Source organism: Penaeus chinensis, chromosome 27 (assembly GCF_019202785.1).
Source record: "Penaeus chinensis breed Huanghai No. 1 chromosome 27, ASM1920278v2, whole genome shotgun sequence".
NCBI classification, from domain to species: Eukaryota; Metazoa; Arthropoda; class Malacostraca; order Decapoda; family Penaeidae; genus Penaeus; species Penaeus chinensis.
In genome coordinates, this window is record NC_061845.1 from 31,235,335 (window position 1) to 31,247,834 (window position 12,500).

At 37.9% G+C, this 12,500-nt stretch overlaps 1 protein-coding gene and 1 long non-coding RNA gene across 2 annotated transcripts in view; one reads left to right on the plus strand and one right to left on the minus strand.

Annotated features, from left to right (window-relative positions):
* The first annotated feature begins 1,992 nt into the window (after nucleotides 1-1,992).
* Nucleotides 1,993-7,306, plus strand: LOC125039521. The gene is made up of 3 exons (XR_007116125.1): nucleotides 1,993-2,168; nucleotides 3,564-3,792; nucleotides 7,168-7,306. It is a non-coding gene; the product is annotated as an uncharacterized LOC125039521 (long non-coding RNA).
* LOC125039520 (lon protease homolog, mitochondrial-like) overlaps nucleotides 4,395-12,500 on the minus strand; it is a 10,741-nt gene continuing 2,635 nt past the window's right edge. The window contains exons 4-18 of the mRNA XM_047633546.1: nucleotides 12,167-12,255; nucleotides 10,889-11,079; nucleotides 9,988-10,133; nucleotides 9,295-9,486; nucleotides 8,985-9,065; nucleotides 8,659-8,793; nucleotides 8,316-8,544; nucleotides 8,084-8,205; nucleotides 7,526-7,621; nucleotides 7,201-7,371; nucleotides 6,896-7,063; nucleotides 6,322-6,577; nucleotides 5,883-6,085; nucleotides 5,240-5,404; nucleotides 4,395-5,089 (exon numbers count right to left, since the gene is read on the minus strand). Of these exons, the coding sequence (XP_047489502.1) occupies nucleotides 4,943-5,089; nucleotides 5,240-5,404; nucleotides 5,883-6,085; nucleotides 6,322-6,577; nucleotides 6,896-7,063; nucleotides 7,201-7,371; nucleotides 7,526-7,621; nucleotides 8,084-8,205; nucleotides 8,316-8,544; nucleotides 8,659-8,793; nucleotides 8,985-9,065; nucleotides 9,295-9,486; nucleotides 9,988-10,133; nucleotides 10,889-11,079; nucleotides 12,167-12,255 (2,391 nt within the window). The 3' untranslated portion in view covers nucleotides 4,395-4,942. The remainder of the gene's footprint in view (nucleotides 5,090-5,239; nucleotides 5,405-5,882; nucleotides 6,086-6,321; nucleotides 6,578-6,895; nucleotides 7,064-7,200; nucleotides 7,372-7,525; nucleotides 7,622-8,083; nucleotides 8,206-8,315; nucleotides 8,545-8,658; nucleotides 8,794-8,984; nucleotides 9,066-9,294; nucleotides 9,487-9,987; nucleotides 10,134-10,888; nucleotides 11,080-12,166; nucleotides 12,256-12,500) is intronic.

Sequence of the window (12,500 nt, forward strand, 5' to 3'; positions counted from 1 at the left end):
TATTGGAGGTTTTTCGGTCTGTCTCTTCTCTCTATCTCGCTCTCACTCTCTCTCACACACACACACACACACACACACACACACACACACACACACACACATATATATACATATATATACATATATATAGATATACATATATATATGTATATATATATATATATGTATATATGTGTGTGTGTGTGTGTGTGTGTGTGTGTGTGTGTGTGTGTGTGTGTGTGTGTGTGTGTGTGTGTGTGTGTGTGTGTGTGTGTTGTGTGTGTGTGTATAGATATGTGTATGTATATATATGTATATATATACATATATAAATATAAATATATATATATTCATATATATATATTCATATATATATACATATATATATATATATATATATATATATATATATATATATATATATATATATATATATATATACAGATATATATGCATATGTGTGTGTTTGTTTATACATTGCCAGTCAGGAAGCAGATCGCCCTGTCTCACGGATGCAAGGATGTTTTGGGCAAATGTTTCTTCTATGGAGGGAGGGATTGCAACTGGTTTAGAGCACCAGTATATGAGGTGTAGTTTGATCCACCTATGATGCGCAGTTCTCTTTTCTGGAGTCTTTCTAATTTACATTTTTCAAAGTTGGTGTTCGAATTCAAGTAGTTCAGTAGATCAGTAGATCATCCTGGTATACACCGAAGGATTTTAATTTTGATGGCATTAAATACTTTTTTTCTGCATTTTGAGACCTTATTTTTTTGTGTTGTAAGTAAGCTGGTAATTCTAGTGGTGGGAGTAGCTTGTTGATGTTAACAAAGTGATAGTTGGTGTTTTGTTACCTCTGGCGAGTCGGAAATTTCGCTGATTTGAGAGGTAACTGTCGATTCTTTGGTCACTAATAGTGTTGCAAATGTGGCTGTACCATGATTTGGGGGTTGCTTCATTGAACTTATCAGTTATTTATTTATCTTACTTCTAGTCTTACCCTTTTGCTATGTATTTTATTGCATCAATGTTTTTTGTAGGCTTTTTGTCTTTCCAGAATAAGGTCTTAAACACTGCTGATGATCCGTGGTTTATCCTGACAGTGAGCGGGTGTTCTTTTTTACGGGGAAGCAGTTGTCAACTTGATTCCAGACTGATTTATAGAATAGTTTTAGCATTCAGGTTGGGGGCGTCTGCCCAATCATGATGTGTAATCCATGATCCGAACTCGCGAATTTTAGAATTATTGAATCTAAACATGAGCCTTGTTCCCTTGCGTGGGTGCCTGGTATTTCTATGGTACCTAGAGCAGCGACAAATGGCCATTTTTGCCTAAAGAAGGAAGGGAAGTTGGACTTTCATTTAAAACGGTTCTTTGTTCTGATTCTGTTTAAAATTCAGTGCAGAAGTGATTCCACAATCAGGAAATGTTGCCTAGTATTACAAAGAAGGCATTTACGTGCTTTGCTTGGAGGGAGAAAACATCTTCAATTGTGAGTTCTCTTGGGGTTTCTTCAGTAGGCGCCTTAGGTAGGAAATACTGTGTATCCCACAAATTACCAGCAAACAGGTATCGCGACCATCTGGGGCGAGCTGCGAGCCATAATGCCTCAAGGTCGTCAGTTGTCTTACAGCGTTTTGACTGTAGTTATTTTGTTTATCCCAAAAGGCGCTGGGTTGCTACTGTCAGGCAGGGAACCCCGGGCACGTGGTGGTACTTTGCGTCACCCCACGGGCGGTTCGGTGCGGTTGGTGGGGGGGTGTGCCTTCTTGCTTGTCGTTTTCCCTTTTGTTATTTTGCTTATTTCTCTTGCTTTCTGGCGTGATTGCATGAGGGCGTTACTCGTGTTTCTTTGTTGCTCATCCTGCTGATGAGTGGGGGGGGGGGGGGGGGGTTGAGGGGGCATGCTGACGCCGGGCCGGCTGAGGAGGAACGCGCCGCTCGCTTGCAGTCAGCAGGGTCGCGTGCTTTTAGGTACCGCGGTCACATGACTGGCCGGTGATGACGTCAAGGTCAGGTAGGTCTGGGTTAGTAGTTGCATCGCCAAGCGTGGGGCGTGGGGCTGGGGCTCGCGACTTCCGTGCTGGTGAAAGCCACGGCAATATCTTCCTAATTCCCAAAGAGGTTGAGAGTTGCCTGTTATTTCGTAAACATTTCCATCAACACATCGATTTTGTTTTGAAGCACGGTAAGCAAGTCACCGGACGTGAGATCGACTGGCAGTCTGGTGTTTGAAAATCCCTTGTTTTTTCTGTAGGTCATCTGGACGCGCCTCTGTTGTTGATGCGAAGATGACTTTTTTATTATCTACTAGGTCGTCTACCTTGCACTCTTGCACTGAAAGTTGAGATACTATCCTACTGTCAGTACTGTCTTCACACTGAGAATGCAATTTAGGGATCAAGGAAAAGTTTTTGTGGGAAATACTAGCCATTTTTTTGTACAAGGGCACAAGCAACGGATGTGTTGAACAAATTGTGAATAGAACAATGAATAGAAGAACAAGAACACAAATGCGTTTGTTTTCTTGTTCTTCCCCATTTTGTTTTATTAATGTTGGCAAGGATACAAGGAAAGCAGTTGGTTTGAAGCCGGTTTCACACCAAAGTGGCAGATCGCACGCGTTAAGTGGCAAATGACACGTGGCACGGTGATTTCATACCAACATTACATGTGGTGTGTGCTACTCGGTTCACTATATAGCATCAGAAACTAACGATGTTACTGTTGTCGATTGTTGTCCTAATTAATCTTGTGATAACTATCCATTTGTCACTTGGAAGAATCAAGTGGATGACTTTGGGGCAGAGTGTGAGGCAAGCTTGTCCCAATACCCTGAAAATACTTGTAAGGAAAAATATTTTGATAATTCTACCATTGAGAACATTTTGATTGTATCGAGGTGATGTATCATAAATTTCCCCATAGTTTGTACAAATGTTAAGTTGATATATTCATTGTCTGGAATAGGCATTGTTACGTACGAGAGCAGCCACACGTCGCAGTGTTTCCTCCTGAACGCGCGTGGTTACCTCTCGATGCAAGCCTCGCTCACTGGGCGACCGAAGCCGCGTTGACATGCATGTTTGGCGAATCTTTCTAGGCCCTTAAAGAAAACTCTTTATATAATACATCCAGAATGTTTCCTTTTTATACCATATGTTATATGACTTTAACATTTTTATATTAACTTGGCTAATAATAACTTTGGATGTAAAAGATCCATTTACAATCTGACACATTGTCCGAAGTAACAGGTGGCGTGGCACGCAAGTCGCACGTGGCAAATGCGACGTATCACGGCACGTTCGTGTGAAAGGTTTCATGCGACGTGCCACCTTGGTGTGAAAGCGGCCTGAGGGTTATCACTTGCGCTAAATATCCTGATTTTAAACTCCTAAAATACGATATTCTGGATACTTTGCCCTCAAGTTCAATATAAATGTATTGGAAATATTTGGACAAGTTATCCGTCATATATTTTTATATGTGAAAATGTACACCAAAGTTACATTGTCCCTACCAATGTCTACAAATGCATAATATCCTCATTTCTACAGTGTGCGACCGTTTTTTCTTTTAGCTCTCCCTCGAACAGCACTGAGCACAAACCTTGACGCAGTCAAGATTTGAACACCTGGAATAGCTCCGTGCCAGCGCCAAGGCCTATACCTATATAGACCTTGGTCAATCCTTGTGGAAGTTTGGACCGACACAGGTTTTTTCCAGTTGAAGCACTACGTCCGGCAGGGTAGACGGAGATGGCTTAGGGTCCTGGGCGTAAAGAATGCCAGTTGACCCGCGCCTTAAAAGTAAGTGACAGATTTATAAATTAGTCCGTGTTGGGTTTATGCCCAAATCAGTTTCCCAGAAAATTCCGTTGTGTTACGAAAAACACAATCACATGCAAACTCCATTTAGTTTAGAATTTAGTAGTTGATAAGTTCCTCGGTTTCTTTTTTCCTGATAACCTCTTGTTACTCAAGGTGACCCAATACCTTCCCGGGGCTTTCAAGGCCTATAAAAAAAACTTACCAGCTGCAAAACGCTAGAAAAATATCCCCATGTTAGTTTACCAGTGCAAATGATGACCGACTGCATGACTCTACTTCCCTTGCCTTGTAATAGAAAAAATACATTACATATTCTGCTATTACTGAATTGAACCAATTCCACACACATTAACCACCCTAGGTAGAAGAAGGCTGGCCGTCATAAATTTGTGGACTTGTCTAAATTTGTGCACTTCCTAATCTCAGATGTTGCAGATAAAGACACTAATTTATTAAATAATCTTTATAATTTGGGAAAAGTAGAGTTGGGGTAAATATGGATATTATATCACTAATATGATTGTGAATCCACATTCCCTATGCACACCTGCCGATCATTTTGGGCAACTGATACTTCAGAGTATTTTGGTACTTTTTTATTAAATATAAAAGTAGGCTTCCCATTTCTTTAAAAAAATCTGGATCTATTGTGAGGTTTATTTATATATATACATTTGCCATCCATACTACCACAGAAATGGGAAATGTGACGCATATGTCACATTAAGTGTTCTCCTTTTTATGCATTTCCTTTTGAAATTTCTTATTTTCTTTCGTTCCAAATGTTCACGTGGGTTAAATATGACAAGATTTTGCTACAGCTGCAGGATAACTCTTTTCTTTGGAAGTCAGACAAATTCAATTTCCTATACAGTATTTACACAAACAATAACAGGGGATATTTTAAACCTTCTTGTACAATACTATTGTACGGTATATTTATATAGGCTAACAATTCAAATCTGCATTTCCCATTGCTTAACACATATCAACTCAAAACATTCGACCCTGCAATTTATGATCACAATCATAAAACATGATACAAAAAACATTAGACAACAAATTTATCACACTGTGAACAGTATCACATTCCATGCATTCAGAAATGAATAAAAAAAACAAAAAAACATTACTCAGCAAAAGCAACTCTATATACATCTTCATAATTGTCTGCAAAGTGAACTTCTAATCCTTCTGTTATGAATTCCGGTAAGTCACTGAAATCCTTCTTGTTCTCTGCCGGCATAATGACACACTTGACTCCAACGCGTTTGGCCTGGAATGAGAAAAGGACCAACAGATTAATTCCAGTGGAACACCTGTGCAGACTATTATCCTCATTTTTGGTTTTGGGGATTCCTCATTGCATGACATTATCAGACAGGGATTTAATTTCAGACATGCATTACACTCGCACAAAACTTACCGCAATTGTCTTCTCCTTGATTCCTCCAACGGGAAGAACCTTCCCTGTGAGAGAAACCTCCCCTGTCATAGCAATGTCTTGGCGTACGGGCTTGCCTTGAGCCAGGGAGACTAGGGCAGTGATGATGGTCACGCCTGCACTTGGGCCGTCCTTCGGTGTTGCTCCCTGTGGGTTAGAAATTCAGTGCATTGCAACATCACTCTCTGGGTAGAGACAGTCTAGCCTGGGAAAAAGTTTAGTGTTTAATAAAATACACTGTAACATAGTTATATTTCCACTTCTGACAGTTATGTGTTTAACTTACAAAATTAACAGATTTGTCGTGTAGTTTCATATTTTAACTAAGCTCATGTATATACTTCAAAACAGAGGACACTCCAGCACTAGTATTTTGAACTTCATGAATTACTGCAAACTTTTACAGACCATTTACACTTTTATGTGCCTTGATTTCTGATGTCAAGTTAATTGTTAAACTATTCAAAACTTTTTAAGAGTCATATCCACCATCTTTTTAATATGACTGCTAAATTCTGGCAAATGTTCATTGTAAATTATTTTGCCAAAAATCCTTTGAAATAAGTTGATAAAAAATGAACTCAAATGAAATATATGTAAAATACAGACTAAAATTGCAACTTACCTCTGGAACATGTAAATGAACATTTGACTGGACAAGTGTTTTATTGTCAGGAAACTTTTCAGAGAGGAAGTGTTTAGCGTAAGTGTATGCAATGCGTGTTGACTCCTTCATAACATCCCCAAGATGACCTGTTGTTTCAAATCGTCCCTCTTTGTCTCCATTCAGTGGCCAGGCAGTTGTTTCAATGTAAAGAGTGGATCCCCCTGTAAATGGATGAAAATGAACAAGTAGTAGATATCACTACTAAAAATGAAAGAAAAAAAAGGAAAAAGATTCAATATTACACAACTGCATTTCACACTGCAAATAGATTACTTGAAACCATGCCATGATGGCTTAACTGGCAAGTACATAATCCTAAATCAAAATTCTAAATAGAAATATACATTAGTTTTCTTTTCTCCAAGATGAAACAAATGTAGGACTTCTTGCTACTTACCCATAGCAGTCCAAGCCAAACCCATGACGACACCAGCTGGGGTTTCCTGATACATGCGGTCGTGGCTGAATTTTGGCTTTCCAACAAAAGACTCCAAATTGTCAACATTTACTTCTACAGACTCTGCCTCTCCGCTTGCAATGTTATAAGCTGCTCTACGCATAATCCTGTCTATGTGCTTTTGAAGATTACGAACTCCAGATTCACGGCAATATTGGCGGATGAGTCTATCAACGGCGGTGTCATGCAGAGTAAGCTGTTGGCATCAAACAATCAATAAGGAAATGTATTACATCAACAATGCCTCTGGAAAAAACTGTTTTCTCTAATATTTTGATGACTGGTGCCTTATAACTGAAATTTTTAAACTTATGAATGGTTTGCTTCATTCTTTTGCTTACAGAGTAGGGGTAATTAATCTGGGATTGGAATTCATCTCAAATTCATTTTAAAAATAATAATTTGCAATCCAATTTACTGCATCTATCTTTTGATTCACTTTGCCTCACTGTTCTTAAACAGAGCTTGGATCTCGAACAACTATTAAAATCTTTTAAAGAACTTTTCCAACAACCTTTTCAGAAGTAATGCCACACAGTTTCTGAGCTTGTGGAATGAGGTATTTGTTAGCAATAGACATCTTTTCCTCTGCTACGTAGCCTGACACGTCAATCATCTCCATCCTGTCTCGCAGGGGTTCCGGGATGGTGTCCAAAACATTGGCTGTACAGATGAACAACACCTGCAATAAAGAAAAACATTTAAAATCAATTGCATTTCAAATCATTTCATCATACTGATTAGACAGTTACATATTTCACATAATTTTTTTTTTTTTTTTTGTAGTTTCCCATGAAAGACACAAAAGCAAGAGCTCACCTTGGACAGATCAACGCTGACATCCAAGTAATGGTCAAGGAAGTTGGCATTCTGCTCAGGGTCTAGAAGCTCCAAGAGAGCAGCTGATGGATCACCCTGGTAACCTCGACCAATCTTGTCCACTTCGTCAATCAACACCACTGGGTTTTCTGTTTTCGTTTTCTTCATGCACTTTGAAAAGCAAATCAAGTACTTGTCACAACAGAGATGCAATAAGGAACTCTGGATTTACTTGTCAGAACACAGATGCAATAAAGAACTCTGGATTTACACTAACTCATGACTGGGTAAAACTGGAACTTTTCTATGGGAGTAGAATTCCTACCTGTATCATCTTTCCTGGCATGGCCCCAACATAGGTTCTCCGATGGCCCTTGATTTCTGCCACGTCTGTCATGCCACCAACACTGAACCTGAAGTACTGAGGAAAAGATTTATTAGAATGATAATGTCAATATTACTACAGTTACTACAGTTACTACACATAAGACAATACTGGAAACTATGGAAAGACAGAGAACATAACTGTGTCTCTGGATGAGCAGAAAAACTGAAGATGAAAAGTTATCTGTTAGAAATACTGAATAACTTTTTAATATGAACACAAGTAGGCATTTTTGTAATTATACGGATATCCAAAATTCTCTACATCAAGGGTTCTCATATAAAACACACACTCTTTTAATCATTGGACCAATTTATCCAAATATTGACAAATCATACTTCACAGACAACTTTTAAATACAACAGAGTGAATTATTAATGAAACCTTGACCATAAACTTTTCCAGCCTACAGTGAAATCTAGCTAAAAAATGAAAAGGGCAGGCATAGGAATCATAATAAAAAATGAGATGTAGCACTAAATGGCAAGTCAAACTTACTTCTCTATTAAGTGCTCTTGCAATGGACCGAGCTATGCTCGTCTTTCCAACACCTGGTGGACCATAGAAGCAGAGAATCTTTCCCTGAGTGGTTCCTCGAAGTTGAGCAACCGCAATGAACTCTGTTGGTCATAGAAAAAGAGACATTCTTGACAACTTGAAACAGTATTCAGTCTTAACACCTAAATTTTATATGACCATCTAATGTTTCCTTTCTCAAAAAGATTATTACCTAAGATCCTTTTCTTCACATCCTGCATGCCGTAGTGGTCCTCATCAAGGATATCGTGAGCTTCCTTCAGCTCCAAGTTCTCCTTCGAGGTGATGCCCCATGGGAGCATTGTCAGCCAATCGAGGTAGTTCCTTGTAACATTAAATTCAGAAGAATGGTTGTCTAGAAAGCTAAGTTTGTTGAGTTCTTCATCTATGACATCCTGGACTGCTTTTGGTACTTCTTTATCCTAAAAAAATAAACATTCATCACATATTAGTTTTGTAGGAAGTATAATCCCTTTCAGCAAGACATTTGTAAAGACTATATACAGGGATACAAACGCTACAAATTCAAAACAAACCTTTAATCTTGCTCTGAATTTTTCCTCAATGGCATCTTTGTCTTCTTTCTCTATGCCAAGCTCCTTCTTGATAACCTTCAGCTGCTCTTGCAACATGTACTTCCGGTGCTGCGATCGAACCTTCTCTTCTACTTCCTGTAACAAAAAGAATAGCAATCTATCCACCCAATCAGATTATAATGTACACACATAAAACCCTCATCTGATACTAACATCCATTAGATAATAATAATAATAATAATAAATAAGTAAATAATAAATCTTTGATCAATAAATGCTATTAGTTTCTCTATTGACCAAAAACTGAAAAGATAACCACTATTTACCTTCGCAATAGAAGCCTGGAGTTTGCTCAACTCATATTCCTTCTTGAGCAATGACAGAGCCAGCATCAACCTTGCAGGGATCTGGGAGATAAAAAGTCATCTTTTGGAAGACAATTTCCCGCCAACAAAAAATAATAAATTCTGCTCTAATGATTATATATGTAAAGCTTCTTCTTCATTAAAAAAAGAACAATAATAATATAGTTGCATAGAAATAATCAAGAGCAGAAAACATAAATTAAATAATAATTATCAACACATCTCTGCACTAATAAAGCCAGCATTCCACTGCCTTTAATATCCATCTTACCTTAGTTTCCTCCAGGACCTGCTGCAGTTCAATAGAGTTAGCTGATGTCAGTGAGGCAGCCAAATCAGCCAAGTAAACAGGGTTGTCTACAACACGCTGTCCGTGCTGAATCATCTGCTGTACACTTTCACGGTAAAGGGGATTCAGGGCTATGATGTCTCGAATAGTTTTGATAATTTCCTGGGTCAGGGCCTGTTGGAAAATGATAACAGTTCATTAGATGTAGCTCCCACTTACACATTGGCTAAATAAATAATGGGTACTTTTATACTAAGTACCAAAGAAAAAAGCTAAAATCCTGATAGATGCATAAATACTAAGGAAAGCCTGATAATCAAAGGATCTGTGCAATAAAGTAATATATATTAGTCTATTTATGATGCAAATTAGTCTACTTATGATGTAAATAAGATGTTCGTTTTCAGAAATCATCATTCACAAATTTACAACTTCTCTTAATCAAGACTTCAAGACCTTACACATGATGGGAATCCTTGAATAATTTGAGGAATATCATACAGAAGATTCCTAGCTCTTCCAAGGAGTTAGACACCATGTCCTATCTGACTTGAGAAGGAGAGATCTAATAAGTGTTGGTGCTTCTTGATATGAATGACATTTTAAAGCAGAAGAGAAAAACAATGACTTTCATTTGAGCAACAAAGCCATCTTAGAAAGACACCTGAAACGGACCTTCACTTCCTCTGTTATCTGAAATTTGTCGTGAATGATGTTCTCCACCTCAACCATGAGCACACGAGGTGGCTGCACCGGCGTCTGAGTAGCTGCGTCAACTTTTTCTGGTGCTGGGCTGGCTGGGGCCTCTGGTGCCGCCTCTTCTGGTTCCTAAGGGAAGAGATGGAAATATATATATACAATACTGCCCTTATACAATCACTGAGGAGGAGGAAGAACAACAGACACATGATTAGAAAAAATAAACAGAAAAATGTCCGATTCTGTAGCAAGTCGGTTCCTAGATGAATAAAGGGCCTATAATTACATAAAAAAAAAAAAAAAAAAAAAAAAAACAATACAATCACTTGATTACCACAGAGAGAAATGATCTAACCTTGGCAGCCTCTTCACTTGGTCTTCTCTTCCTCCTTAACAATCTTCGCAATTTCCCGCTGTCACTGTCCTCCTGCTTCTCCTTTTCTTGGGTGCTGTTGTCAAGAGGAACAGTGACAGGTGGTAAAGGGAGGCAGTCGCAACTCCACATTCACTAGAGGGAAGAAAATTGCATGAACTTTTCAGTCACAGAAAGTGAGAAGTATTTGGCAATGAACAAGTACAAGTGCATATTTTCATCCCTATTAAAATAAAGTGTGTAAACAATTATCTTCAAAAAATAATGTGTTAGTCAAAAGTGAACAATGTATTGTATTGCAGAGAGAAAGAAAGAAAGAAAGAAAGAAAGAAAAAAAGGCAAAGAAAAAAGAAAACTAGAAATAAATAAATAAATAAATAAAGAATGAAGGATAGAAAGAAGGAAGGAAATAAAGAAAGAAAGAAAAAAAAAAAAGGAAAAAAAAAAGGGAAAGAGTAAAAAGTGCATCAAGTCCCACCACACAACTTGCTGAAGGCCACTTACTTTTTCCTGTCTCAGCCAGAGACTGTTCCTCTTCAAGGGGTTCATCATGAAGGACCGAGGTAATGTTGATGCGTCGGTGAGCCATTACAATCATGCGCAGCTTTTCTCCCATGTCCTGAAGTTCATGGATCTGAACGAAGGTCCCCACTGGATGCAAGTCGGTCAGCTTATCAACAACCTCCCGCTCGTCACTGACAAGAGCAAACAACAATACCATTTAATTCACTGTCAGCTGCACCAAATGCTAGAATACCCTACTGACCAATTTACTAAGTATTACAGATATGCACTTACTTTGCAAACAGATCACTTGGTCAAAGGCAGATTAGATAATTATTCCCAATTTTTCATTTAATACAGCAATAGAAAAGAAAGAACATTATATATAAATATATGTCATATGAATAAAAAGGCACTGCAAAATACTAACATATGAAAACTTAAGGAGAGTAAATTACGGCAGAGGTGATATTACATTTAGCTTATAAGATTTTTTTTAGTGATTTTGACCACAATACAATGAGTTATATTGATAACATTCAGATGTTTAAAATATTTTGCAAAAAAAGAAAATTAAAGCAAAATCAACTCTTACGTTTTAACCCACCGAGCCCAGTAATGACACTGTCTACTATAGTTTTCTTTTATGAGTTTTGCTTGCATGTAGATGGCTCTAAAAGCACTCAGCCACCAACGAGCCAACTGGTAGGCCTACAAGACCTCGCAAGATTTCCCTTTTCCCTCATATTTTTTTTTTCCCCCTCAAGATATTAACTCCATGTTCCTGGGAAAATGTTGTACCCATTTTAGAATTTTTTGTGGAATGTCTTTGCACATAGATGGCTTGGCAAGTGATTAGTTACAGAGGAGTCAATTAGTAGGCCTTGTGACCTTACCTTATTTCACCTTTCCTTGAATTAGTAGGAAAAACGTTGTTTTTTACTAATACCATGAATATTGATCATGTTATTTTCATTATAGATATTATGACTACTATAATGTTATTGACATTAATAACAGCAATATACAATAACAAAATATTTCTGAAAATCAAGGAAAAGGGTAAACAAGTGATACAGATAATGCTCGTCATTGTCTCATTGGTGACTTAGTACAAGTGTAGCCATCTATGTGTAAAAACAATAAAGTAAACTCACTGTGGCCAATCAATCAATCAATCAATCAATCAATCAATAAAAAAAAAAAACAACACACAAGTGGTTATGACATGTATTCTTGCCATTACAGCCCCCTGGATTTAAACAGCTTAGCACAAACCTCTCATCTTTCTTCATGAAGACTCCTGCATATGGCTGATTGAGACGGACCTTTCTTCGGACGAGGTCAATGAGTTCTTTATCTGATATCTGTTGGGAATAGAGGCTTGTCATTACCTTCATGCCAAACAGAAATAGTTATGAAAAGAGAATGATAAAGAAAAATACAAAGAACAAGAGAAACAGCAAGTGAAAGAGAAGAGAAAGGGAAAGAAAAAAAGTGAGAGGAGAAGAGAAAATGAGAGCAAAGAAGAAAGAAAAGAAAAGAGAGAGAGAGAGAGAGAGAGAGAGAGAGAGAGAGAGAGAGAGAGAGAGAGAGAGAGAGAGAGAGAGAG